Raw genomic sequence first — 27,192 nt, 5'->3', positions numbered from 1 at the left:
TGGTGGGTAAATAGGAATGTGCAAATAGGCATCCTTTTACATCCAGAGTGAAGAATACATTGCCACAATGAAGAAAGGATGTCATGGATTTTACGGACTCCATTCGGAAATATTTTTTTTCTTTATGAGGCGATTTAGGTATCTTAGGTGTACAATCATCCACCAGTCTCCTGCTGGTTTGGCACCAGAAAGACTGGGGAGTAAACACCAAATCCTTCTTCTAGAGGGGAATCCTTTCCATGCCCTCCTGTTTGATGTAATCTACAATGGAGCTTTCCAGTATAATCTGCTGAGTGGTAGGAAAGAAATGGGTCATAATGAAACGATCCTGAGGACGATGGAGGAACTCGACGGCTTATCCTCTTTCTACCACCTGCAAGACCCAGGGATCTGGAATATTTTCCCGCCAGAAGTAAAGGAATTGGAAGAGACGTCCCCCAACAGGATTGTTGGCCACAGGAAGAATCCAACAGTCAAAAGCCAAGTTTCTTCCTATCTTCCTCCTTAGGAAATTGACGTCCAGAACCGCTCGATTGGTACCTAGGGCGCCTCTGGGATTGAGCACTGGACTGTGGTGGAAGATCACGACCCCGGCTAGAAGGTCTAGATCGACCTTTGAGGCAATGCAGTAAGAAAAAAAAGAATAACACCATATGAGAGGACATAAAGACCTCCCTCCACCTGTCCCACCACATAGGACAGAAAAAAACACGAGGGGGGAAGTGGGGAGGCCTCTTTGCCTTCTTATAGGGTTGTAGTCATGCATATGTATTTTATTTTAATTAAAAATTCTGCCTGTCCTACCAGCACACAGGGACAGAAATACCCTCCACATTGTGTTACTGGTAGGACGTAAGGGAATATGTTTTATAGATATATAGTCCTAGGAGCCCTGACAGTGTCATACACTGTGTTATATAGATATATAGTCCTAGGAGCCTTCACAGTGTCATAGACTATGTATTATAGGTATATAGCTCTAGGAGCCCTGACAGTGTCATAAACCATGTATTATAAATATATAGTCCTAGGAGCCCTGACAGTGTCATACACTATGTTTTATACATATATAGTCCTAGCAGCCCTGACAGTGTCATACACTATGTATTATAGATATATAATCCTAGGAGTCCTGACAGTGTCATACACTATGTTTTATAGATATATAATCCTAGGAGTCCTGACAGTGTCATACACTATGTATTATAGATATATAGTCCTAGGAGCCCTGACAGTGTCATACACTATGTATTATAGATATATAATCCTAGGAGTCCTGACAGTGTCATACACTATGTTTTATAGATATATAATCCTAGGAGTCCTGACAGTGTCATACATTATGTTTTATAGATATGAAGTCCTAGGAGCCCTGACAGTGTCATACACTATGTATTATAGATATATAGTTCTAGGAGCCCTGACAGTGTCATACACTATGTTTTATAGATATATAGTCCTAGGAGCCCTGACAGTGTCATACACTATGTATTATAGATATATAGTCCTAGGAGCCCTGACAGTGTCATACACTATATATTATAGATATATAGTCCTAGAAGCCAGCGCCGCACCTCTCATGAGGCGACCTGAAGCGAGCGCTTCAGGCGGCGCTATGCCAGGGCCTCAGGGAGGGCGGCATTTTTGCTTCCCTAAGCCAGTCCAGGACTGTCCAGCTGTCCTGGACTGGCTTAGCACCGAGCAGTGGTTTGGGGAGGCCACTGGAGCAGCGCTGCTCCAGCAGCCTCCCCTCACGCTCAGGCAGAGCGCAGGTCATCTCCATTTCTGCTCTCTGCCTGCGAATGGCGCTAAGCCCCGCCCCCTCCGCTCGGCCACGCCCTCTCTGCTCGGCCACGCCCCTCCTCCGGGGGGGGGGGGCGGCTTTCTGTAGTTCGCCTCGGGCGGCGAAAGGGGAAGGTGCACCCCTGCTAGGAGCCCTGACAGTGTCATACACTATGTATTATAGATATATAGTCCTAGGAGCCCTGACAGTGTCATACACTATGTATTATAGAAATATAGTCCTAGGAGCCCTGACAGTGTCATACACTATGTATTATAGATATATAGTCCTAGGAGCCCTGACAGTGTGCTTTGGCCGTAATAGAACCAAATGTGAAGCTTTCTAGCAACATGCTAAGCCTGACTTCCTTCTGTTCATTCTTGCTCATTGCTCTCCTCTCCCCATAGACTTCTATAGAAATGAGACACGTGACTTGCAGTCCATCTCTAGACAATTATAGGAGGGAATTTTCACAATGAAAGTCAATTTAGCAGATGGAGGGGAAGCAGGGAAATAGCCTGATAAGAGCAGAAAGAGGTCATTTTCTCTGATAAATGATAAGGAAATTTTAAAAAAGGTATCAACTACTGAGGACTTCTCTCAGAAAATTTCTTTCATTTCAAGGAAATTTTAAGAATACGGCACATATAAACATTTATATTGCTTTATTAACTCTAATTGTATATAGCCTTTCCCTTCCACCTGTATACAGCTTTACCCCCTTGTCACCTCTTGGCCAGTCTAATCTATGGAGCAACCCTCACTGTCCATATGACATATGCTTACTGATGAGCCAGCTAATGTATTTGTAGATCATATATTGGATGCAATTCTGGCCAGATGTGATGTCACCTAGTTTGGAGTGTAAGGCGGGAAACTATAAGCAAAAGGTTATTGTGAGGGTTGTGGGCTCACACTATGCTGTCCTGTGTGATTTCTTAACCCTTGTTGTACCAAACATAGTAAGAGGCCACAATGTAATACTACCATAACACGTAAGATATGTTACAGTTTCTTACATTCGCCTGTACTATTCAATGATACAAAGTTTATCGAAACGGCAGTGCCTATTTAACAAGGATTTATTGGGAGTCTTGTCTGGTTCCTGTATCTGCGGTAACACTAGCCCCAATAGCATTCATTATGTGAAATAATTTATGCACACGACCAATATATAGATATGCTATCTGAAAACTATTTGCTTTTTGGATGACAGAATTTTATTGGTAATTACATGCATTTCTTAATTGGTTTCTTCCGTGTGTGAGCTTTTTGATGTTTAAGAAGATATGATTTATGAATAAAGCATTTCCCACATTCTGAACATGCAAATGGCTTCTCTCCTATGTGAATTCTCTGATGTCTAAGAAGATGCTGTTTCTCGGAATATTGTTGCCCACATTCTGAACATGAATAAGGCTTCTCCCCTGTGTGAATTCTAAGATGTTTCCTAAGACTTGAATTTTGAGTAAAACATTTCCCACATTCTGAACATGAATATGGCTTCTCTCCTGTGTGAGTTCTTTGATGTACAACAAGAACAGGTTTAGTACAAAAACATTTCCCACACTCTGAACATGAATATGGCTTCTCCCCTGTGTGAACTTTGTGATGTTCAATGAGATGTTCTTTGCGAGCAAAACATTTTCCACATTCCGAACATGAATATGGCCTCTCTCCTGTGTGAATTTTTTGATGTACAAAAAGACTTTGTTTCTGGATAAAACATTTTCCGCATTCTAGACATGGAAATGGCTTCTCCCACAACTCTTGTTTTGTCCCCCGTGTGTGAATTCTCTGATGTCTTGTCAGATCTGATTTGTGGGTAAAACATTTCCCACATTCTGGACATAGAAACGGCTTTTCTCCTGTGTGAATTTTATGATGTCTTGCAAGATCTGGTTTCCGGGTAAAACACTTCCCACATTCTAAACATAATAGCATTTTCTCAAGACGCTTTGTTTGACTTTTATTTTCCTTCCCAGTCTGTGATGAATCAGAAGATTGGATGTGTATAATAGGATCAGATAATAGCTCTTCATTGTGAAGATCTGAGGGTATATCTGGGGTAATGACATGTTCTTCATATGGATCTTGTGTGATACCATGATCCTCTGCTTTATAATCTGTAGATATCAGATGTACCTCTGAGCTCCCGGTACAGTCATCTGACAAGAAGAAAACGGATTTCACCTTCTTTACATAACATTAAAATTTCTATCAATATTCTATAACATTTCCATTCCTATTATAAGGGATGGAGCAGAATTAAATTATAGAAGCCATGGTTATAGAGGAAGTGTAAGGCGGAGGCCCCACTTTGCAGAAAAGGAGCACTTTTTGTTGCTAATTTTTCTGCATTTTTTGAGCCAAAGTCAGGAGTGGATTTAACAGAAGGGAAACGTCTTAGAGCTTCCTTTATTTTTTCCATTCCGTTTCAAACCACTCATGACTTTGGCTCAAAGACAATCTACAGAAATGGAGCCTGAAACTAAGCTCGGGGGTTTCTTTCTTCTCTTGTCGGATTCCCTCACAGAAACTTTTATTACTTTTAATTTGAAACTTTGTGACATAGAACTGAACACATATCCCAGCATTGCATTACATTGGATACTTAGAAACTTACACAGTCCAGTCATATTAATGTGACCCCTGCCTACTTTTGACATCAACGTTAAATAACCAATCGCAGAAGGCACGTGTCATCAGCCATCTGGGAGCACTCATCCAGTGGCGTAACTAGGACTGGCAGGGCCCCGTGGCAAACTTTTGACATGGCCCCCCTTCCTGACCGACGCCCGCTGAAGACCCCGACCGACACCCTACATTCCTGTGCACTCTATTATGCCCATAGTGGTCCCCGTACACAGTATTATGCCCCATAGTGGCCCCTGCACACAGTATTATGTCCCATAGTGGCCCCTGCACACAGTATTATGCCCTAAAGTGGCCCCTACACACAGTATTATGCCCTATAGTGGCCCCTGCACACAGTATTATGTTCCATAGTGGCCCCTGCACACAGTATTACGCCCCATAATGGACACCCATGAACAATTATTATACTCTGTGGTCTATTCAGACCCCAGAGTATAATAATCGGAGACCGAGAGGAGATACAAACATAGAAAACAATGTTACTTACCTATCTCCGGCTCCCCTGCAGTCCTCTGTGGTGTCAGCCTTCTTTAATGACATCCGGGATGTCACATGACCCAGGACGTCACATGACTGGGACCTGTGTCCCGGGACATGTGATGTCAGGGAGCGTCAAGAAGTAGACCCGAACTTGCCCGAAGCGTTGAAAGGTAAGTAACAAGGTCTTTTATATTCCCTTACCTCCACCGGGCCTCTGATCATCTTCTCGGGGACATGAACAGACCCCAGCATCTTTAACCAATCTCAGCCCTTGCCAGGATCGGTAAGTACATAGGGCCCGTTACCGGCTGGAGTTACTCCAGCCAGTAACGGGGGAAAAAAACACAGAGGTAGCGGCTGTCGCCAGGCCCCTAATGTCCCGGGCCCTGTGGCTACCCCTGCTACCCCGGTAGTTACACCACTGCACTCATCATTGTGGAAGACACGATGGATCAACACAAGCATGCATCTATCCTTGCGGACCATGTTCACCCCTACATGCAAATTGTTTTTCCTCAGGATGATGGCATCTACCAACAGGACAATGCGACGTGTCATAAAGCTCGCCGTGTACGTGCGTGGTTCGAGGAGCACCAGGATGAGTTTACCGTACTCCCTTGGCCAGCAAATTCCCTGGACTGGAACCCAATCGAAAATCTTTGGGACTACCTTGATCAGGTTTTTTGCACTATGGATGCTCAACCGCGTAACCTAGCACAGCTGGCTACGGCACTGGAGTGCATGGGCATGGCTCCACATCCCAGTGACATCATCACAACATCCCCTCTCTTCCTGCACGTCTCGCAGCGGTCCGCTCTGCGGAAGGTGGTTATTCTGGATTTTGACAGGTGGTCATATTAATGTGACTGGACTGTGTATAAGTCACTGCCTGATGTAATGTTTTAAGGGATTGAGCACCGATGTCTTCATATATAAAGTCCTGACCCCTCATTCACTTCACTCTCTGTACAACACTCCTGTCCACAACATGGCCACTGATGGGTGAGACAAGACCCATACTGCACACCACCAGGGAAACTAACACATATACAGTGCCCAGTACAGCGTTATACACGTGACACTGCTAATGGACAGCAATTGGCTGCAGTGGTCACGTGACCGTTATAATAAGTTCTGGTCAAGGACCCGAAATAGCAGGGACTGCTGGAACATTTAAAAGTAATTTCTGTGTTTTTCATGTTATGCAATATCCTGTCTATAGTGAATTTTAAAATCAATCTGACAACTGCTTCTTATGCACAGTGTCTGTTGTCACCCAGAATGTTCACGTTTCATCCATATTTAGTTGCGATTTTGTCTGAATGGGGGAATATACAGCTGAAAAATCTGACACAGAGCATAAGAACTACACAAAATAATCTCTCCCAGTATAATCTGTGACTATTCTATGATATATTCAGTGATGACTCCTCACCTGGGCAGATCCCTGTAGGAATGTCCTCCTCACACTCCTCATCACCACTCACATAGGGATCTTCTTTTATCTTTATGTCTATAGCATTAATGTTGTTCAGATTTGTATCCTGATAGAAATAATGTCAAACAAAAAGAAAAAGTCAGCAGAAAATTCTAGATGAAGTAAAAGATTAATCTGAGCCAAATAGTTGTAGGTCTCCTAGAACATGGACATAGATTATAGAGGACAGATCAAGGAGAACCTCAAGAACCTCCTATAAATGTATATCCAGCATGACTAGACATAGATCATGTGGAGGAGATCAGATTCTACCAGATACATTTGGGGTTGTTTATTTCAGGGAAAATAAAGAATCAGATCAGTAGAAATCCAATCTGATGGTTCCTTATTCCAAACAGAAGTCTCCATAGCCAGAAGATTGTGAGAAGATCCAGACAACATGTAATGTCTATGGTCAGCTTTATCCTCCATCTCCACCTCTCATTACACAAGTATAAACCATCTAATACTGCTGGAGAACCCAAGACTGACCACAAGGACTTCACAGCCCGTCTACACATCATAGGGAATATCTCCATCTACCTGATCATCCTGTGGAAGAAGAGGACTGGGACATCTCTCCGGTGTTGTCCTCTTACTGGATCTACCTGTAGGAAGCACAGACAGGGACTGAATTCATTCTGTACATACAAATAATGGAAGTCCATGTGTATATAGTCATGTCTATTACCTGGTGGTGTGAGGGGCTGGTGGTCCTCCATCATCACCTCCTTGTACAGATCCTTGTGTCCTTCTAAATACTCCCACTCCTCCAAGGAGAAATAGACAGCGACATCCTGACACCTTATAGGAACCTGACAACACAATGATACAGTCATCACCCCGACCCCTCCAATCACTGTATAATGTCCCAGCATTCCCAGCAGTGTCACCTCTCCAGTCAGCAGCACAATCATCTGGTTGGTGAGTTGTAGGATCTTCTGTCCATTGATCTCCTCCTGTATCAGGGGGTGGGGTTGAGGCCCTAGGATTAGGCTCAGGGTTCGTCCATATTCATTATACACAGAGGCCTGACAGCGCCCACTAGAGGTCTTCTTCACTACTGTGTAATCCTGGTTATGGGGAGACACATTAATAAATATCACTACATACATGTCCAGAGTCCATCACCTCTCCAGTCCTATCATCTGTTATTACTATAGATAAGAATGATGTCATGATGACATCATCAGAATCTCTCACCTCTCCAGTAAGCTGGTAAATGATCTCTAAGGTGAGATTTAATATTCTCTCCGCCATCTTGTTTCTCTCCATTTCCACCCTTGATATTACAGTGTATTGACGAGACCTGAACTGATAGAAGATGAGGTCAGTGTTATGATAATCACATGATACAAAATACATTTACAAAAGAGAACGAGAGGAAACATATGAGGAAATATTACAGTGTAGATGATATTGTCTCACCAATATGGTGTAATGTCACGTATGGTGACCTTGATACTACACACTAAGTGGCTAAAAGTCATGGGAAGGTACCAGATCAAGTTGCCCCTGATAACTGCAGTAAGATGACGAGGCCTGGACTCCACGAGGTGTTGGAGGAGTTCTGGAGGGATATTGATCCACGCAGTCTGCACTTCAGCCCACAATTGGTCCTGTGCAGTTGGCGCTGGGTCCATGGAGCGGACACTGGTATCCACAGCATCCCATAAATGCTCTATGGGGTTGAGGTCAGGTGAGTGGGCAGAAAAATTGAGGGTCATGAGATCACTGGTGTGTTCATTAAGCGATGACATGTTGCATAGTCCTGTTGGTACACAGCATCCCCATCAAGGAACCAGAAAGGGGTGCAGATGGTCTGCCATAAGTTGCACGTATCGAGCATTGGTCATTGATTCCTGCACGTGGACAATGGGGCCCAATTGCGACCATGTGAACACAGCCCAGACCATGATGCAGCCAGCTACTGCCTGGACATATCCCTGTTGGCATGCAGGATCCATGACATCATGAAGCATACGCCACACTCTCACACACCCATTGGCTTTGTACAACTAGAACCATGATTCATCAGACCATGCCACATGCCACCACTGTTCCATGGTCCAATGACGATGGTCGCGGGCCCATGCCAGTCTTTGAGCTCTGTGTTGTGGCATCAGCAAAGGGACATGGGTTGGGCGTCGACTGTTGAAGCCTATGCGGTGCAGTTCTTGGCATACAGTCCTGGTGGAAAAGGGGTCCTGGCTTCCCACATTCAAAATGGCGGCGATTTGACCCACAGTAGACCGTCAAGATCCCCATACGACTCTGCAGAGGTGATGTGACGTCCGTTCATCGAACACTCGTGGTCGACCGGTGTGCCAGTTTATGCAGCTGCCAATGTTGTCTCTGCGATATTGCAGGTCCACCCGAGACACTGTTGACCTCAGAAATGCAATTTTCCAGGTAATCTCCAAACTGCTATGCCACATGCGTCTTGCATCGATTATCATCACCATCAAAAATTCGTACCAATAACATCTACAACATGCACCACTAAAAGAGAGCCCACACAACACCATCAACAAAACAGTAAAAAACTTCTAAGTGTCAGAATACGGTGACCCCATGAAAATCGGTTAGTTTAAAAAAAATAGCAATTTATTTGTAAAAGTGGTAAAACCTAATAAAACCAATATAAATCTGGTATTGCCTTAATCGTAATTACTAGAGATGAGCGAACAGTGTTTGATCGAATAGGTATTCGATCAAATATCAGGCTATTTGATATATTCGATTAGAATCGAATACCACGCGCTAAGGGCCACAGGTCCAACTTCTACACCTAATACGTGTAAAGCACAGAGGGATCGGAGAGGACAGGGCTGTGGTTGGCCAGGTACTCACGCAACATGTGTCTATACTTTTCCCTTCTGATGACACTAGGCCCCTCAGTGGCGGTAGTTTGGCCAGGGGGGGGGGGCATTAACGTGTCCCAGACCTTAGAGAGTGTTCCCCTGGTGGTTGTGGACCAGATGGCAGTTGTTAGCCTCTTTGAGGAAATCTCCTCTCTGCCACCTGCGAGGGTTTATGGAAACATTTCCATCATATTCTGCACCAGTTGCTTGTGGCGATCATTTATGCGATTTTTCCTCTCCCCTACCAGAACGAAGGATGAGATTTTTTTCTTATACCGGGGATCGAGGATTGCAAAAATCCAGTATTGTTTGTCTCCATGATGTGAACTATGCCTTTGTCTCTTGAAAAGCAACCCAACATGAAGTCAGCCATGTGTGCCAGTGTGTTACTTGGCATGACTTCGCTGCCCCCAACTGAAAGGGTCACTCTCCATTTCCTCCATTTTACACTCCCCTTCACACCATCCGTGCTGAAGCAATGGGATGCACTGAACTTCCCCTTAAGCCTCGTGTGGGACAATGACATCAAATACCCCTTCATCCTCCTCGTCTTCCTCCGTCAGCCAACGGTGCGAAGATGACAGGAGTGTGCTCTGAATGTTTTCAGCCTAGCAGAGGCTACTTTTCACTTACGAAAATGGCCGCACTTTCACCAGTGTATCAGGCACAATGGTGTAGATTTCAAAGAACCTTTGCACCAACAAGTTAAAAACGTGGGCCATGCGTGGACCGTGTTTGAGTCTGGCAAGCTCCAGATCTGCTACCAGGTTCTGGCCATTATCACATACACAAACATTCCTGGGCCTGGTGCAGCGGGGAAAACCACATTGCCGTCGCATCGAGGATGGCATCCCTAACCTCGGAGAAAGTGTGTTTTCTGTCAGCCAAGCTGATGAGCTTCAGCACGACCTGCTGACATCTTCACACCCCAGTGCTGAAGCACTTACAGGTCGTAGGTGTGGTTGAGGTTGCAGCGGAGGTGTAGGCTTTCAGAGAGGCCCTGCCAGGAATTTTGGGCTGGGAGAGGAGATAGGCCATCCCAGTTTGCACCCCGGGCCCATCCTCAACTACATTCACCCGGCCTGTCATTACAGAGAAGCAGTGTCCCTGACCGCAGGCGCTTGTCCGTCGTAGCCTTGTGCCATTACACAATCGGGGTGCATCGAAATTACACATGAGTAGAACAGGGACGCCAATCTTGAGTTTTAGTTTATGTGAAGGGACACCGGGTAATTCTAAGGTGGGCAGTAAGGCAGATTGGTGACAGTATTATCGACCGTTATGTGTCCGTGGTGTGTTGAAAGGGTACATCGGAGTATACAGGCCAGAAGTAGTCCCAATGCAAACATGCTATCGGAACTTACCAGTGTCATTGACGTAGAGACCTAGGGAAGGTGGATGGATCGTGAAGACGAAACAGCAGTGAGGTGAGAGTGCCGTCGGGGAGTGTGGGGGCTGGAGAGAGTAGTTTGGGTGCTGCGGGCTATGGTGGAGGCGCAAAATAGTGGTGTGCTGGAAACACGTTCTGTAGGTGGCTATGATGCGCATGCTAATGGCAATACAATGGAGTGGCTGGGTGGGCGGTGTCACGGATCGTCAGAGCAGTGGGGGTTGGCAAACATGGCTGCTCCGGAGGGTTAAAGAGGTAGCCTCCTGGAGTATCGTTAAGATGAGGGTGAAAGTGGTAAAGTATAGGTAAATGTGATTGTGTGGGGTTAGGGGCTAGACTGTGGAGTGTAATATGAATTTTGTGGTTTGCTATGGTCCAAAGTGTGTGAGATAGCAGAGATGGTGATGTGAGTTTGGGTTTTGTGGGGGTCCTAGGAAAAACGTATGTGCGCTATTGTGACGAAAAGTAGCCTATTGCGCAATCCTGTGTGGTAACTATGTTTGTGGAAAATTTCAGCTAAATCGGTGGAGCGGGTTTTGCGTGATTGAGGAACAAACATCCAAACACACAAACCCACAAACATCCAAACTCACAAACTTTCATATTTATAGTATTAATAGGATATCTATCTATCAATATTACCTGTATTCTGGGGGCCAGTACGATCATATATATATAAGTTAGGTGCATTCTGGGGGTCAGTACGATTACGGCAATACCAAATTTAAATAGTATTTGTAATGTTTTGACTTAAAAAAAAAATAAATTAACAACTTTGCAAAACAGAAAATTTTCTTTGTGCCACCATATTGTGCAACTGTAACTTTTATTATATTTACGTGTATGGCACTGTTCACCGTATGGGAAAAATATTTTTATATTTCAATAGTTCGGCCATCTGTGAGCGTCGTTGACCTAAAGTGTCTGTTTACTTTTGTTTATTTATTTTTATATTCGATCTATAAAGGGAGGGGGGTTAAACTTTCATATGTTTTGTGTTTGCTGCAGGAGACTGGGGCCTGAGCGAACTCTCCACTTTGGTAAATGTTGGTACCTTCAGTTTATGTGACAAATAGACCTAATAAAATGGCGGGTGTAGCCATGTTAGCAGCTCGATCCTGCCCCCTCCAGGTCTCCTGTCATGGTCTACCCTACTGAGATATTCCAATATAGCGGAAAGTTCACCAAGAACTGCAACAAAAACAGACCAATTTATCAAACCGCCAAAAAGAAAAACTCTCTTTGTTGCCCATAGCAACCAATCATGGCGTAATAAATAAAAGTTGGTTGCGGTGGGCAAGAGAAACAAAACCTGCGCTGTGATTGGTCATTATGGAAAACAAGTTTTCAGTTCAGTTTGATAAATCTCCCCTCAGTGTATACAGAGCTGCAATACCAAACTCCACCATCAGGATGTCAGTATACACTTCAGTTTCTCCTCTCCTGGGGTCACTGATGTAGGACGTCTGACACTAAAGTGACAGAATCCCCAGAAGATCCCAGAGCAGGTGTCAGATAGTAGTGAAGAGCCCCATAATAATCCTGCCAGGCCTGTGAGCGACCACCTACCTCCTCCTGTACAGCAGCCGTGGTTACAGGACCTCTGATGATGGCATCTGTGGGAGGAATCAGGGAGTCACATGATCAGGTCCTGCTGTTATAGATTCAGCTGTGCAGTAGACGCTACATACAGATCATGTGACCAATGGGAGGAGATGGTTATGTGTGTGACATGTATATAGCGGAGCCGTCTGTGTGTGAGTTGTATGTAGCGGAGCCGTCTGTGTGTGACGTGTGTGTAGCAGAGCCGTCTGTGTGTGACGTGTATGTAGCAGAGCTGTCTGTGTGTGATGTGTGTGTGTAGCAGAGCTGTCTGTGTGTGACGTGTATGTAGCGGAGCCGTCTGTGTGTGACGTGTATGTAGTAGAGCTGTCTGTGGTGACGTGTATGTAGTGGAGCTGTCTGTGTGTGACGTGTATGTAGTGGAGCTGTCTTAGTGTGACGTGTACGTAGTGAAGCTGTCGGTGTGTGACGTGTATGTAGTGAAGCTGTCTGTGTGTGACATGTATGTAGGGGAGCTGTCTGTGTGTGACATGTATGTAGTGAAGCCGTCTGTGTGTGACGTGTATGTAGTGAAGCTGTCTGTGTGTGACGTGTATATATTGGAGCCGTCTGTGTGTGACATGTATGTAGGGGAGTTGTCTGTGTGTGACGTGTATGTAGTGAAGCCGTCTGTGTGTGACGTGTATGTAGCGGAGCCGTCTGTGTGTGACGTGTATGTACTGAAGCTGTCTGTGTTTGATGTACATGGGCACCACCATTTTGGGAAAAAATCGCTGGTACCCAGAACAAGGGGCCAGTCATCTGTTGCCATGTCATTCCATGTCAAGTGAACCAATGATTTTTACCTCTATATTTTTAATTCTTTTGAGATTTTGATATTTGGTAATAGTGTGTCAGAGAATGCAAAATGTGATGAAAAAAAAATATTCTAGAATTTTTTTTTGTAATTGATTTTCAAAGTTCAGAAAAAGTGCAAATTTCGGTGTTGCCTGCCTTTACATTTCTCCTCATAACTCAGGCTACAAAAAAGATAGAGAAACAAAATACACAGCATTCTACTCAGAACTATACAGGCTTTCACCAGATGTGTCACAAGGTTATCTTTCTTAAGATTTTACCCATGCGAACGCAAATGCAAAATTTTAAAACACATTTCTGAAAAAAAAAAGTTTAATTTCAGAATTTCCAAAAATGCACATGTGCCTGCTTTGCTCCTAGCCACACCTGTAACAAAATTCAAGTTGGGATCGCGATGTGATCATAATAATATAACTATTACAGTGTCAATTCGAAAATCTTGAATTCAGATCTGTTCAGTAGAGATGAGTCAGTAGTATTCGATAGAATACTACGGTATTCAAAATACTCGTACTCGTTCAAATACTACTCCTATTCGCAGTAAAGATTCGATTCAGAACCAGCGTTGATTGGTCGAATGCTATACAGTGTATAGCATTCGGCCAATCTACGCTGGTCAATGCATTCCTGTGAAAAAAAGTCAGCTCCAGCATAACTGCAAGCTGCCAGCTCTCCCGACTAGCAAGGACGAGCCTGCTGCAGAACCAGCGTTGATGAGCGATCACTGCCTTCAGTTGTATGTGCAAATGCACATACAGCTGAAAGCTGTCAGGGTAGGCCGCGGATCGCGCGACCGCGGCCTACACTGGCTGCAGAGTTTGACCTCTGCCCCGACGCGGGCGCGATGACGTCATCAGCGCCGCCAGTGACAAGAAGGTGGATGCCGGCGGCTCTTCAGGGGTGAGTATGAGAATGGCTCACTGTGTATATGATGTTGGGGGGAGCGCTTATAATACTTGGTGGGGTGTATGATACTGGGGGGGAGTGTATAATACTGGGGGGGCTTATAATACTGGGTGGGGTGTATAATACTGGGGGGAGTGTATAATACTGGGGGGAGTGTATAATACTGAGGGCGCTTATAATACTGGGGGGAGTGTATAATACTGGGGGGGCTTATAATACTGGGTGGGGTGTATAATACTGGGGGGAGTGTATAATACTGGGGGGAGTGTATAATACTGAGGGGGCTTATAATACTGGGGGGAGTGTATAATACTGGGGGGGCTTATAATACTGGGGGGGCTTATAATACTGGGTGGGGTGTATAATACTGGGGGGAGTGTATAATACTGGGGGGAGTGTATAATACTGAGGGGGCTTATAATACTGGGGGGAGTGTATAATACTGGGGGGGCTTATAATACTGGGGTGGCTTATAATACTGGGGGGTGTACTAAAGAGCATATAATACTGGGGGGGGGGCGATTTATAAGCACACAATACTGTGTGTGGATGCCACTGTGGAGCATATAATCCTGTGGGGGGGGGGACACCTACTGCGGAGCATATAACACTGGGGGGCTACTGTGGTACTGTGGAGAATATAATATTGTGTGGTGGGCCCACTGCAGAGCATATAATACTGTCTGGGGTCCCCTCACTATTTATATCACACAGTATCTGTTTTATAGCAGACGTGATATTAGTACAGGATGTAAGAATATTACACGGTCACTATAAAACAGATCCTGTGCGATGTAAATAGTGAAAATTAATTGTTCAAAGTACCAAATGCCGAGACCTTTACATTTCAGTACAACGTTGTTTGTATTATTGAAAGCTCTGTAAAGCCCCACATGACTGTAATTTTTGGTCAGTAACTGTCCGCAATTGTGGATCCGCATAGTATTAAGTCTATATTGTCGTGTTGGCACTCCGCGAAAATTTTGTGGGTTTTGGGTTGCAGTTTGGGCACTCGGTCTCTAAAAGGTTCGCCATCACTGCCATAGACTATTATGGGGTCCATGTGCTTTCCGCATGGTCTCCCCACAGAACACGCAGACAGAAAAGTACTTCCATGATCTACTTTTCTACCCGCATGTGCTTATACTACACAAAGCTTGTCAATGTGTTTGGCAGTCCATTCGGGGGGAGGGGGTTCCTCATATTTAGCTCTGACACCAAACATATGCTGGATACACACCTGCGCTCGGTTTCTGTTTGGGGATTCCGTGCCCCATTCCGCTTGAAAGATAAATTGAAGGGTGTGCCCTTGGATTTATTATGTGGTTCTGTTTGATTTCAACCCATAGAATTCTATAGACATGAATCGCCTGAGTCATGTGACCTGATATCAACACTAAGAGGCAAACGCTAACCGTATAGCATTTGTTGTGTGTAATAACTTCTGCACAGATTGTTATCGGCCTTCTTATGGACAGAATTTTATTGCCATTAACAAACATTTCGGAAACCCTTCTTTACTATTCTTGTGGATTTATTTCGAGAGTAACTGTGAGATATTTTTTTTATATTTGTCAAGAAAACAAGTGTCGGGGTGAGTTATTTTATGTACAATTTAGGTGAATTCCCAAAATAAATGTTGCCCAAATTTCCGAAAAATCTGAAAATAAATTCATTCTAATTCTGTTCATCTGAAGGAGGAGGTTTCAGTGGCAAGTACATGGATATGTGTAAGCCCTAATCTAAAGAGTGGGACAAAAGTAGACCTTTCTGCATTAAATCTGCCAAGTGTGAATTCACTCTAGTGATGACTGTACAAACCCCTACAGTACTGCGCTACTCCACTGTCAGAGCTTTCTGATGTTTAACAAGATATGACTTCTGAGTAACTTTTCCTGAACATAAAACTGGCTTCTCTCCTGTGTGAATTCTCAGCAAATTAAATTCCTCATTCTGAATATGAATATGGCTTCTCCCCTGTGTGACTTCTAAGATGTATAATAAGAGAAGAATTTTGAGAAAAATATTTCCCACATTCTAGACATTGATATGGCTTCTCTCCTGTGTGAACGTTATGATGTTCAATAAGATTTGATTTAGTACTAAAACTTTTCCCACATTCTGAACATGAATAGGGCTTCTCCCCTGTGTGAACTTTATGATGTTCAATAAGATTTGATTTCCAACTAAAACATCTGCCACATTCTGCACATGAATAGGGCTTCTCTCCTGTGTGAACTCTTTGGTGTAACATGAGAGTTTGTTTCTGGGTAAAACATTTCCCACATATTGCACATGGAAATGGTTTCAACCCCGTGTGAGTTCTCAAATGTAAACCGAGAGATGAACTCTGAGAAAAATATTTTCCACATTCTGGACATGGAAATAGTTTCACCCCCTGGTGACTTCTTTGATGTTCAATAAGAGTTGAACCGTTAGGCCCGTTAAATATTTTACATTCTGAACTTGAATATAGCTTCTCCCTTGTATGAATTTTCTGATGTCTAGTAAGATCTGATTTATGGCAAAACAATTTCCCACATTCTGGACATGAATATGGCTTCTCTCCTGTGTGAGTTCTCTCATGTCTAACAAGATCTGATTTCCGAGTAAAATATTTGCCACATTCGAAACATTGTCTCTTTTTCCCAAGACTATTTGTTTGACTTTCAGTTTTCGTCACATTTTGTGATAAATCAGAATATAGGACAAGTTTCATAGGATCATATGACAGTTCATTGCTGTGAAGGGCTGAGGGTATAACTTGGGTAATGACATGTTCTTCATATGGATCTTGTTTGATATCATAATCCTCTGCATTATACTCTGTAAATATCAGATGTCCTTCTGAGCTCCTTGTAGAGTTATCTGACAAGAAGAAAACGGATTTTACTATTTTTTAACAATATACCCTATAAAACATACACTGACCTTATATAACATTCCTATATAAATATATATTATAGAGGTCACCAAGCTGGAAGGAAAAACTAGCCAGGAAGTCACCAGATTCCTGTCTTCAAGCTGGATGGCAGGATTGGCATAGTCTCATACACTATGTATTATAGATATTTAGTCCTAGGAGCTCTGACAGCGTCATACACTATGTATTATAGATATATAGTCCTAGGAGCTCTGACAGCGTCATACACTATGTATTATAGATATATAGTCCTAGGAGCCCTGACAGTCTCATACACTATGTATTATAGATATATAGTCCTAGGAGCCCTGACAGTCTCATACACTATGTATTATAGATATTTAGTCCTAGGAGCCCTGACAGTGTCATACACTATGTATTATAGATATATAGTCCTAGGAGCCCTGACAGTGTCATACACTATGTATTATAGATATATAGTCCTAGGAGCCCTGACAGTCTCATACACTATGTATTATAGATATTTAGTCCTAGGAGCCCTGACAGTGTTATACACTATGTATTATAGATATATAGTCCTAGGAGCCCTGACAGTGTCATACACTATGTATTATAGATATATAGTCCTAGGAGCTCTGACAGCGTCATACACTATGTATTATAGATATATAGTCCTAGGAGCTCTGACAGCGTCATACACTATGTATTATAGATATATAGTCCTAGGAGTCCTGACAGCGTCATACACTATGTATTATAGATATATATAGTCCTAGGAGTCCTGACAGCGTCATACACTATGTATTATAGGTATATAGTCCTAGGAGTCCTGACAAGTGTCATACACTATGTATTATAGATATATAGTCCTAGGAGCCCTGACAGTGTCATACACTATGTATTATAGATATATATAGTCCTAGGAGCCCTGATAGTGTCATACACTATGTATTATAGATATATATTGTCCTAGGAGCCCTGATAGTGTCATACACTATGTATTATAGATATATATAGTCCTAGGAGCCCTGATAGTGTCATACACTATGTATTATAGATATATAGTCCTAGGAGCCCTGAAAGTGTCATACACTATGTATTATAGCTGTATAGTCCTAGGAGCCCTGACAGTGTCATACACTATGTATTATAGATATATAGTCCTAGGAGCTCTGAAAGTGTCATACACTATGTATTATAGCTGTATAGTCCTAGGAGCCCTGACAGTGTCATACACTATGTATTATAGATATATAGTCCTAGGAGCCCTGACAGTGTCATACACTATGTATTATAGATGTATAGTCCTAGGAGCCCTGACAGTGTCATACACTATGTATTATAGATATATAGTCCTAGGAGCCCTGACAGTGTCATACACTATGTATTATAGATATATAGTCCTAGGAGCCCTGACAGTGTCATACACTATGTTTTAAGCCAATTTAAGCTGTGATCCATACTGAACGTGAACAATCTGAAATGAACTAAAGGTTCATTTACATCTAAATCTATAAATTTTTTGTGGTATATTCAGTGGTATCTTCTCACCTGGGCAGTTCCCTGTAGAAATGTCCTTCTCACACTCCTCATCACCACTCACATAGGGATCTTCTTTTATCATTAGAGCTTTAAAATTAATAATGTTCATATCTTTATCCTGATGGAAAATCTGGAAAGAAGTAATATAAAAGTCAGTAGAGAGATGGAGAAGTCCTGTGGAATAGCAGGAGATATCGAATCAAATATACATCTCTGGACCAGACATTACCTCCCTGCTGTCCAGAGTTCCAGATTGCTTAGTGGCCGTAGCCTCCTTTCTCTCCTCCCGCTTTCTCAAACTCAACATGGAGAAAATGGAGTTCATCATCTTCACCCCACCCTGTATGGCTCCTCTACCTGATCCATCTATTAAAGTTAATGGAACTACTCTCACCCCTGTCCCAAAGGCCCGATGCCTTGGAGTAACACTGGACCCCGACCTATCCTTCAAAGTGCACGTTCAAACCCTCAACACTTCCTGCCGCCTCCAACTCAAGAACATTCACCGAATACGCTCCTTCCTCACCCCTGAAACTACTAAGACGCTCGTCCAGGCCCTCATAATCTCCTGCTTAGATTACTGCAACACCCTTCTCCATGGACTCCCAGCTAACACCCTCTCCCCCCTCCAGTCCACCCTAACCTGCGCTGCTCACTTAATTCACCTCTCCCCCCGATCTTCATCAGCTGCTCCCCTCTGTCAATCCTTTCACTGGCTACCTATTGTCCAGCTAATAAAATTCCAACTACTAACATTAACATACAAAGCGAACCACAACCTGTCCCCTCCATATATCTCTGACCTAATCTCCCGCTACCTGCCCACACGTAACCTCAGATCCTCCAATGACCTCCTACTCCGCTCTGCTCTCATCCGCTCCTCACACAACCGCCTCCCGATTTCTCCAATGCATCCCCCATACTCTGGAACTCCTTACCAAGACACATAAGACTGACCCCCACAATCACAGGATTCAAGAAGGCCCTGAAGACTCCCCTATTCAGGAAGGCCTACAACCTCCAATAACACTACTGTCACCACACATCTGTACAGTCTCCCCCCTCACCCTCTGTCTCTATCCTTCTTTCCTCATAGATTGTAAGCCCTCGCGGGCAGGGCCCTCTACCCCACTGTGCCAGTCAGTCATTGTTAGTATTATATCTACCTGTATATTCTGTGTATTGTATGTAACCCCCAAATGTAAAGCACCATGGAATTAATGGTGCTATATAAATAAACAATAATAATAGCTGGTGGTCTCCTAAAAGCTGGACATAGATGATGGCTTAAAACTATACCCCAAGAACCTCATACACATGTATACTCGGCATAGCTAGACCTGCTTCAGGTTGTCAGTAGAGCAGATCAGATTCTACCAGATACATCCGGGGTTGTTTGTCTCAGGGAAAATAAAGGATCAGATCGGGAGAAATCCAACCTGATGGTTCCTTATTCCAACCAGCAGTCTCCATAGCCAGAAGATTGTGAGAAGATCCAGACAACATGTAATGTCTATGGTCAGCTTTATCCTCCATCTCCACCTCTCATTACACAAGTATAAACCATCTAATACTGCTGGATACAACAAGACTGACCACAAGGACTTCACCGCCCGTCTACACATCATAGGGAATATCTCCATCTACCTGATCATCCTGTGGAAGAAGAGGACTGGGACATCTCTCCGGTGTTGTCCTCTTACTGGATCTACCTGTAGGAAACACAGACAGGGACTGAATTCATTCTGTACATACAAATAATGGAAGTCCATGTGTATATAGTCTTGTCTATTACCTGGTGATGTGAGGGGCTGGTGGTCCTCCATCATCACCTCCTTGTACAGATCCTTGTGTCCTTCTAAATACTCCCACTCCTCCATGGAGAAATAGACAGCGACATCCTGACACCTTATAGGAACCTGACAACACAATGATACAGTCATCACCCCGACCCTCCAGTTACTGTATAATGTCCCAGCATCCCCAGCAGTGTCACCTCTCCAGTCAGCAGCTCCAGCATCTTGTTGGTGAGTTCTAGGATCTTCTGTCCATTGATTTCCTCCTGTATAAGTGGGTGAGGTTGAGGCCCCGGGATTGGGCTCAGGGTTCCTCCATATCCTTCATACAGAGGAGCCTGACAGCGCCCACTAGAGGTCTTCTTCACTACTGTGTAATCCTGGTTATGGGGAGACACATTAATAAATCTCACTACATACATGTCCAGAGTCCATCACCTCTCCAGTCCTATCATCTGTTATTACTATAGATAAGAATGATGTCATGATGACATCATCAGAATCTCTCACCTCTCCAGTAAGCTGGTAGATGATCTCTAGGGTGAGATTTAATACTCTCTCCGCCATCTTTTCTTTCTCTCTTTTCATCATTGATATTAGTGTATTGTTGGAACCTGAATTGATAAAAGATGAAACCAATGTTATAACTAGAGATGAGCGAGTAGTATTCGAATGGAAAAGTTCGATGCAGAACCAGCATTGATTGGCCGAATGCTATACAGTCGGTTCTTCTCCTACCTTTAGAAGTCTTCTCCGTGCAGCTTCCCTGCGGCGTCTTCCGGCTCTTCATTCACTCTGCCAGGTATCGGGCCTGGGCAGAGCCGACTGCGCATGTCTGCTTGTAGTGCGGACATGTGCAGTCGGCTCTGCACAGGCCCGATGCCTGGCAGAGTGAATTCAGAGCCGGAAGACGCCGCGGGGACACTGCATGGAGAAGACTTCTCGGAGGATCCAGCCCGACCCTCACTCGTGGACTTGGCAAGTATAATTTGATCGAAAGTTGCCTACTCCTGAAACGAGCATTTTCCCCCCATAGACTATAATAGGGTTCAATATTCGATTCGAGTAGTCGAATATTGAGGGGCTACTCGAAACGAATATCAAATCTCGAACATTTTACTGTTCACTCATCTCTAGTTATAACTGAACATAATAATCATGATACAAAACATAATGAGGGAAAACATCTGAGGAGATATTACATGTAGATGATAAATTTAAACCTAATATAAACTGAAAAACTTAAGAGAAAATTAAAAAGAAAAATGAATAAGTGACTTATCACTAGCTTAAAAAAAATAAAATTATATATATACCGTATTTTTCGGACTATAAGACGCAAAATTTTGGGGGAAAAGAAAGGTGCGTCTTAAAGTCTGAATGTGCCTGGCCCGGCACCCGCCGTAATAGAGAGGCGGATGCCGGGGAGGGATAGACGCCGGGGCCTGAGACATCGCTACGATCCTCTGCCCTGCCTGAAGCCAGCAGCGGGAGGAGTGATGCTATTCCGCTCCTCCGTCCCCCCGCCGCTGGCTTCAGGCAGGGCAGAGGATCGTAGCGATGTCTCAGGCCCCGGCGTCTATCCCTCCCCGGCATCCGCCTCTCTAGTACAGCGGATGCCGGGTCTGCAGTCTGTCAGCGGCCTCTTCTCCCCTGGGGCCGGTCCCCACCAGCCCCGTACCTGTAAAGTTGCAGGCCGGCTCCTGCGCGGCGATATCGCAGGAGCCGACCTGTCCGGGTGACAGCCGGGAGCCTAATGAGGCTCCCCGGCCTGTCACTGCTGTATTAGTATTGCGGCTGGTCTCTATGACCAGCCGTAATACTAATAGACAGAATGTCCCATAGACGGCAATACACTTGTATTGCCGTCTATGGGACTTGCAATCAAGTGACCGCAGGTTGAAGCCCCGGGGGGGGAATAAAATAGTAAAAAAAAAACAAAAAAAAAAAAACTTTAAAAATATGAAAAATAAAAGTTCTAAATCACCTCCTGTCCCTAGAATATATATATAAAAGTAGAAAATCATATGTCATAAACCACCGGGTTTTTTTTCAATACAAGGTGATCTAAGCAATAGATATTCCCCAAAATGGTATAACTAAAAAGTACTTCTGGCCCCGCAAAAAAACCCACTCTATGCATCCCCGTACAGCTGCAGGGTCACCTGTCAATGTGGCCTTGCAGCTGTTGCAAAACTACAACTCCCATTATATTAAATATTTTACCATTTTTTGCTTCAAATTTTTTTTTCCCTATTTTCCTCCTCTAAAACCTAGGTGCGTCTTATAGTCCGAAAAATACGATATATATATATATATATATATATATATATATATTTATTATTATTATGCTGAAATATACTGAAATTCTACATGTAGATTATATATTCTCTCCTTTTTTTAACTGGCTGGAGTCTCTGCCTCCACTCAGATCCCTCATGGGTATTCCCATCTCCAGGATCCTGTCTACACTGCCTGTTTGTGTAAATTTGAGGGTTTTACTTAATAAATTACTTTAGAAATCTTTATTTACCTGCTATGTCAGATTATTACTCTTATTGTTTACACAAGGTTGCACTGGTCCCCAGCTTTGTCTCTCTTCTGATCTAGCAACTCAGGATGGGTGACCTAGCTGTCCATCAAATAGTCAAAGCCGCCCACCAGATTATTGAAGAATACAGTAAGTCAAGAAGAGAGAGCAGGCAAGATGTAAGGGACACAGTTCATATGACTTTTAATCTACCAATCCGACCCTGCCTTAGATTCTGATATGGAGAACTTTGGCCACTTTCCCCCACCTGTCTGGGAGTCTCACGTTCACCTACCACATACTAGACAAGATTTGAAGCTGCTTTTTGTAGACGTCAAGCAGATTTGTGGGTCTGAAATAGCTGTAGTACATCCTACTAATAGAAAGTTTGTGTGTTTGGATATTTGTTCCTCAATCATGCAAAAATGGCTGAACGGATTTGGCTGAAATTTGGCACATGGATAGTTTGTAACCTCAATTAAAACATCGGCTACATTTTATCCCGATAAATGACATGGCTTCACGACTGTTATGAATTTATGTTCATATACTATATTACACAGCTCTTGCAGCAGCTTATCTCAGGTTCTGATAAAGCCAGGTCTGTTATCTCTTTATGTAAACACTCAGCTAACCTTCAGTAGACTGTGTACACGATATTATCTGATCTGCTCCAGGTAGTGTACACAGACTGACATGGGCAAACACCTTTAATCCAAATTGGCAGTTCGCCAATTTTAAACATGCCTGGAAAAAGAGAATCTAATTTGTCGCATACAACGAGAGCTATGAAGGTAGCAAGAAGTCACAGAGTTCTCCTAAAGCGGAGCTGAGGGGGATCATCGACGCCAACAACACGCTCATTATATGGTGTCCCAGTGAGCTGCTGGAACAATCACAGGCACAACGCGAGGAACAAGTTCAGCAGCAGGCCAGCTTGACAGCTGCTGAAATGCCGGAGCAGGCGGATCATCAATGCCAACAACACTCTCATTATATGATGTCCCAGCGAGCTGCTGAGATGCTGGAAAAATCGGAGGCACGGTGTGAGGAACAAGTTCAGCAGCAGGAGAGCTTGAGAGCTGCCGAAATGCCGGAGCAGGCAAACCATCGACGGCAGCAATTTGCTGAATATACACAGATCGACGCCAACAACCCGCAGACAAAGTTGCGGGCAGAGGCTAGTTAGGATATAAAGCAAGTGGCACATTTCTTGAACAAACCTGAAGATGACCACAATACGGCTTGGACAGCCATTTGGTACTCGCCACAATATCTCTCACAACCTGTATAATACAATGGCAGATAGAGGACTTATCAATTACTACTTTAGGATTTATCCAACTTTTGCCCCTTACCAGATCATTTGTGTTGGTTTACTTTCGTTATGGCATGCTGCTTTTCACACTCCCTATTCCTATATTTGTTCTACCATTTCTCTTTACAGAGGGCTGTCCCCAGTTTACACCGGTGTGACAACATTGGCCTGCACCTTCCAATGGACATCACCAACAAGCTGTCTTTTGCCACTTGCTGTCCGTTCTCTGCTCCTCCAGTGTCATGCTAGTCATACTGCTACTGATGTATCTGTGCAAAGCCTTCCTCCAAGCATCTTGAAGACCTTAAGAAGCTTAACTGTGGGTCTTTTCTCAGCCAATCCCTGACAAAACCTGTGCTGTGACTGGTGTCAATGGATGACCCCTTCCTGAAATAAATTTTCTTACAGCACCCCTGGAGCTCCAAGTAGGGGCCTCACATCTGGAGATCTTTCCGTACGTCCTGTCTGTCTGATTCGGTTTACCTTCTGCTCCTTGGGTTACCCCACTTATTGACGAAGACTCTGGACAAATTTTTCAATAGGGACCTCTTTGTCAGTCCATCTGCCTCACTATGGTTCATTCTGCATCTCTGATTACCTACCTACCTTTGCCCTGTCGGATTTGCCAGTCCCTGATCTGCTTCCTCCACCCCATTATAGTCTATGGGGTCTGCTTTGTTAGCGGACGGGCAGTTCATCTTTCGTCTCCCGAAACAGCCAGTATGAACCTAACATAACTAGTAAGTGGAGACCACCACCTACTTTTGACGTCAAGCTTAAATAACCAATCGCAGACGGCACGTGTCATCAGCCATCTAGGTGCACTCATCATTGGGGAAGGCACGATGGATCAACACAAGTATGCATCTATCCTTGCGGACCATGTTCACCCCTACATGCGAATAGTTTTTCCTCAGGATGATGGCATCTACCAGTAGGACAATGCAACGTGACATAAAGCTCGCAATGTACGTGCGTGGTTCGAGGAGCACCAGGATGAGTTTACCGTACTTCCTTGGCTAGCAAATTCCCCGGACTTGAACCCAATCGAGAATCTGAGGGACCACCTTGATTGGGTTGTTCGCGCCATAGATGCTTAACCGTGTAACCTAGCACAGCTGGCCACGGCACTGGAATTGGCATGACTCAACAACCCAGTGAACATCATCACAACATCCCTATGGGGTCCGTGGGTAACCTCTTTTTAAGTGGATTAGGATTCTGTTCTTTATGAAGAACAGAAAACCAAATGCAGGTTCTTCCGGACCATAATACAATATAAGGGAATAGAATTTACCCCATCATAATCTACCCTATTAATGGTGCAGAGGGGGATCATATTTATCAAACCGTGTAAAAGAACAACTGCAGTGGCGTAATGATAATGATCGCAGGGGGTACGACTGTGACCAGGCCTAGAGGAGTATGGAGCCCGCAGCCAGCTGGAAATGGCGGGAGCCCAGGACCACCATGACAGTGGTTAGGGAAAGCCTGGTTGCCCGACTGCTATACCTAATGTTAATGTTAAAAGGCCCGGCCTGGCCCCTTTCCAATTGATGTCAGCACAGGGGAGGTGACTAAAAATGAAAAATACCTCTCCTGGGCTCAGCATCTTCTCTGGCCCTCTTCCAGCTGGTGACTGAGGTCATGCACCCCAAACCTCACTGCTGGGTCCTGTTATTGGGCCCCAGCGGTCACATGGGGTGCTCCAGCATAATTACATTATCGCACCCCACGAGACTGTCCAATCAGTGATTTCTAGGCAGGGGTGAACCCACCCTTTTTGCCGCCCGAGGCGAACTACAGAAAGCCCCCCCGCCCCCCGGGAGGAGGGGGCGGAGCGAAGGGGCGTGACCGAGCAAAGGGGCGTGGTGGAGTGAAGGGGGCAGGGCTTAGCGCCGTTCGCAGGCAGAGAGCAGGCACGGAGAGGACCTGCTCTCTGCCTGAGCGTAAGGGGAGGCTGCTGGAGCAGCGCTGCTCCAGTGGCCTCCCCAAACCACCGCTCGGCGCTCAGCCAGTCCAGGACAGCTTGTCCTGGACTGGCTTAGGTAATCAAAAATGCCGCCCTCCCTGGGGTCCTGACATAGCGCCGCCTGAAGCGCTCGCTTCAGGTCGCCTCATGGGAGGTGCGGCGCTGTTTCTAGGGCACATAACCTCAGTCACCAGACAGAAGAGGACCAAGGAAGATGCAAAAGACTCATGGACGGAACGAAGATGCCCAGGGCAGGTGAGGTAAGGTTTGTTATTTTTAATCACTTCCATTATACTTCTACTTATTATACTATGGTGTCTGAGGAGACCCTAGAGCAGTGATGGCGAACCTATGGCACGCGTGCCAGAGAGGGCACGCAGAGCCCTCCATGCTGGCACGCGTGCGGTCGCCCGGATCGCTCACCAACAGGGAATCCGGTACAGGATTCCCCGTTGATGAGCGATCACTGCCTTCAGTTGTATGTGCAAAGCTGTAAGGGTAGGCCACGGATCGCGCGACCGCGGCCTACACTGGCTGCAGAGTTTGACCTCTGCCCCGACGCGGGCGCGATGACGTCATCAGCGCCGCCAGTGACAAGAAGGTGGATGCCGGCGGCTCTTCAGGGGTGAGTATGAGAGTGGCTCACTGTGTATATGATGTTGGGGGGAGCGCTTATAATACTTGGTGGGGTGTATGATACTGGGGGGGAGTGTATAATACTGGGGGGGCTTATAATACTGGGTGGGGTGTATAATACTGGGGGGAGTGTATAATACTGGGGGGGCTTATAATACTGGGTGGGGTGTATAATACTGGGGGGAGTGTATAATACTGGGGGGAGTGTATAATACTGAGGGGGCTTATAATACTGGGGGGAGTGTATAATACTGGGGGGGCTTATAATACTGGGTGGGGTGTATAATACTGGGGGGAGTGTATAATACTGAGGGGGCTTATAATACTGGGGGGAGTGTATAATACTGGGGTGGCTTATAATACTGGGGTGGCTTATAATACTGGGGGGTGTACTAAAGAGCATATAATACTGGGGGGGGGCTATTTATAAGCACACAATACTGTGTGTGGATGCCACTGTGAAGCATATAATCCTGTGGGGGGGGGGACACCTACTGCGGAGCATATAACACTGGGGGGCTACTGTGGTACTGTG

The 27,192-nt window shown here is 44.7% G+C and overlaps 2 protein-coding genes across 3 annotated transcripts in view; one reads left to right on the top strand and one right to left on the bottom strand.

Annotated features, from left to right (window-relative positions):
• The window catches only part of LOC142195595 (uncharacterized), a 704,678-nt gene that overhangs the window by 7,836 nt on the left and 669,650 nt on the right, over window positions 1-27,192 (top strand). The window lies entirely within an intron of this gene.
• Window positions 2,990-20,353, bottom strand: LOC142190114 (oocyte zinc finger protein XlCOF7.1-like). 2 transcript variants are annotated; one of them, XM_075262272.1, is made up of 7 exons: window positions 12,222-12,265; window positions 7,602-7,707; window positions 7,292-7,471; window positions 7,090-7,213; window positions 6,942-7,006; window positions 6,357-6,465; window positions 2,990-3,951 (listed from the first exon to the last, which is right to left on the bottom strand). In XM_075262272.1, exons 2-7 carry the CDS (start codon window positions 7,671-7,673, stop codon window positions 3,014-3,016), a joined length of 1,488 nt encoding a protein of 495 aa, XP_075118373.1. In that variant the 5' UTR covers window positions 7,674-7,707; window positions 12,222-12,265; the 3' UTR covers window positions 2,990-3,013. The 2 variants fall into 2 exon arrangements, with proteins under 2 accessions (XP_075118373.1, XP_075118374.1); XM_075262273.1 differs by lacking the exons at window positions 6,357-6,465; window positions 6,942-7,006; window positions 7,090-7,213; ... (1 more) ...; window positions 7,602-7,707; window positions 12,222-12,265 and adding exons at window positions 15,975-16,847; window positions 18,415-18,535; window positions 20,053-20,117; window positions 20,201-20,353 and having other exon boundaries at window positions 2,990-3,480.

This window comes from Leptodactylus fuscus, chromosome 1 (assembly GCF_031893055.1).
Source record: "Leptodactylus fuscus isolate aLepFus1 chromosome 1, aLepFus1.hap2, whole genome shotgun sequence".
Classification (NCBI taxonomy): Eukaryota; Metazoa; Chordata; class Amphibia; order Anura; family Leptodactylidae; genus Leptodactylus; species Leptodactylus fuscus.
This window is presented reverse-complemented; position numbering and strand designations above follow the sequence as displayed.

Coding starts and splice junctions, on each gene's coding strand:
- LOC142190114 (XM_075262273.1), bottom strand. CDS start 20,348: ATGACTGTATCATTGTGTTGTCAGGTTCCTATAAGGTGTCAGGATGTC. Junction 20,118..20,200: donor CCAGCCCCTCACATCACCAG/GTAATAGACAAG, acceptor TGTTTCCTACAG/GTAGATCCAGTAAGAGGACA. Junction 3,481..15,974: donor AAATTCTTCTCTTATTATAC/ATCTTAGAAGTC, acceptor GTCTTTTTGTAC/ATCAAAAAATTCACACAGGA.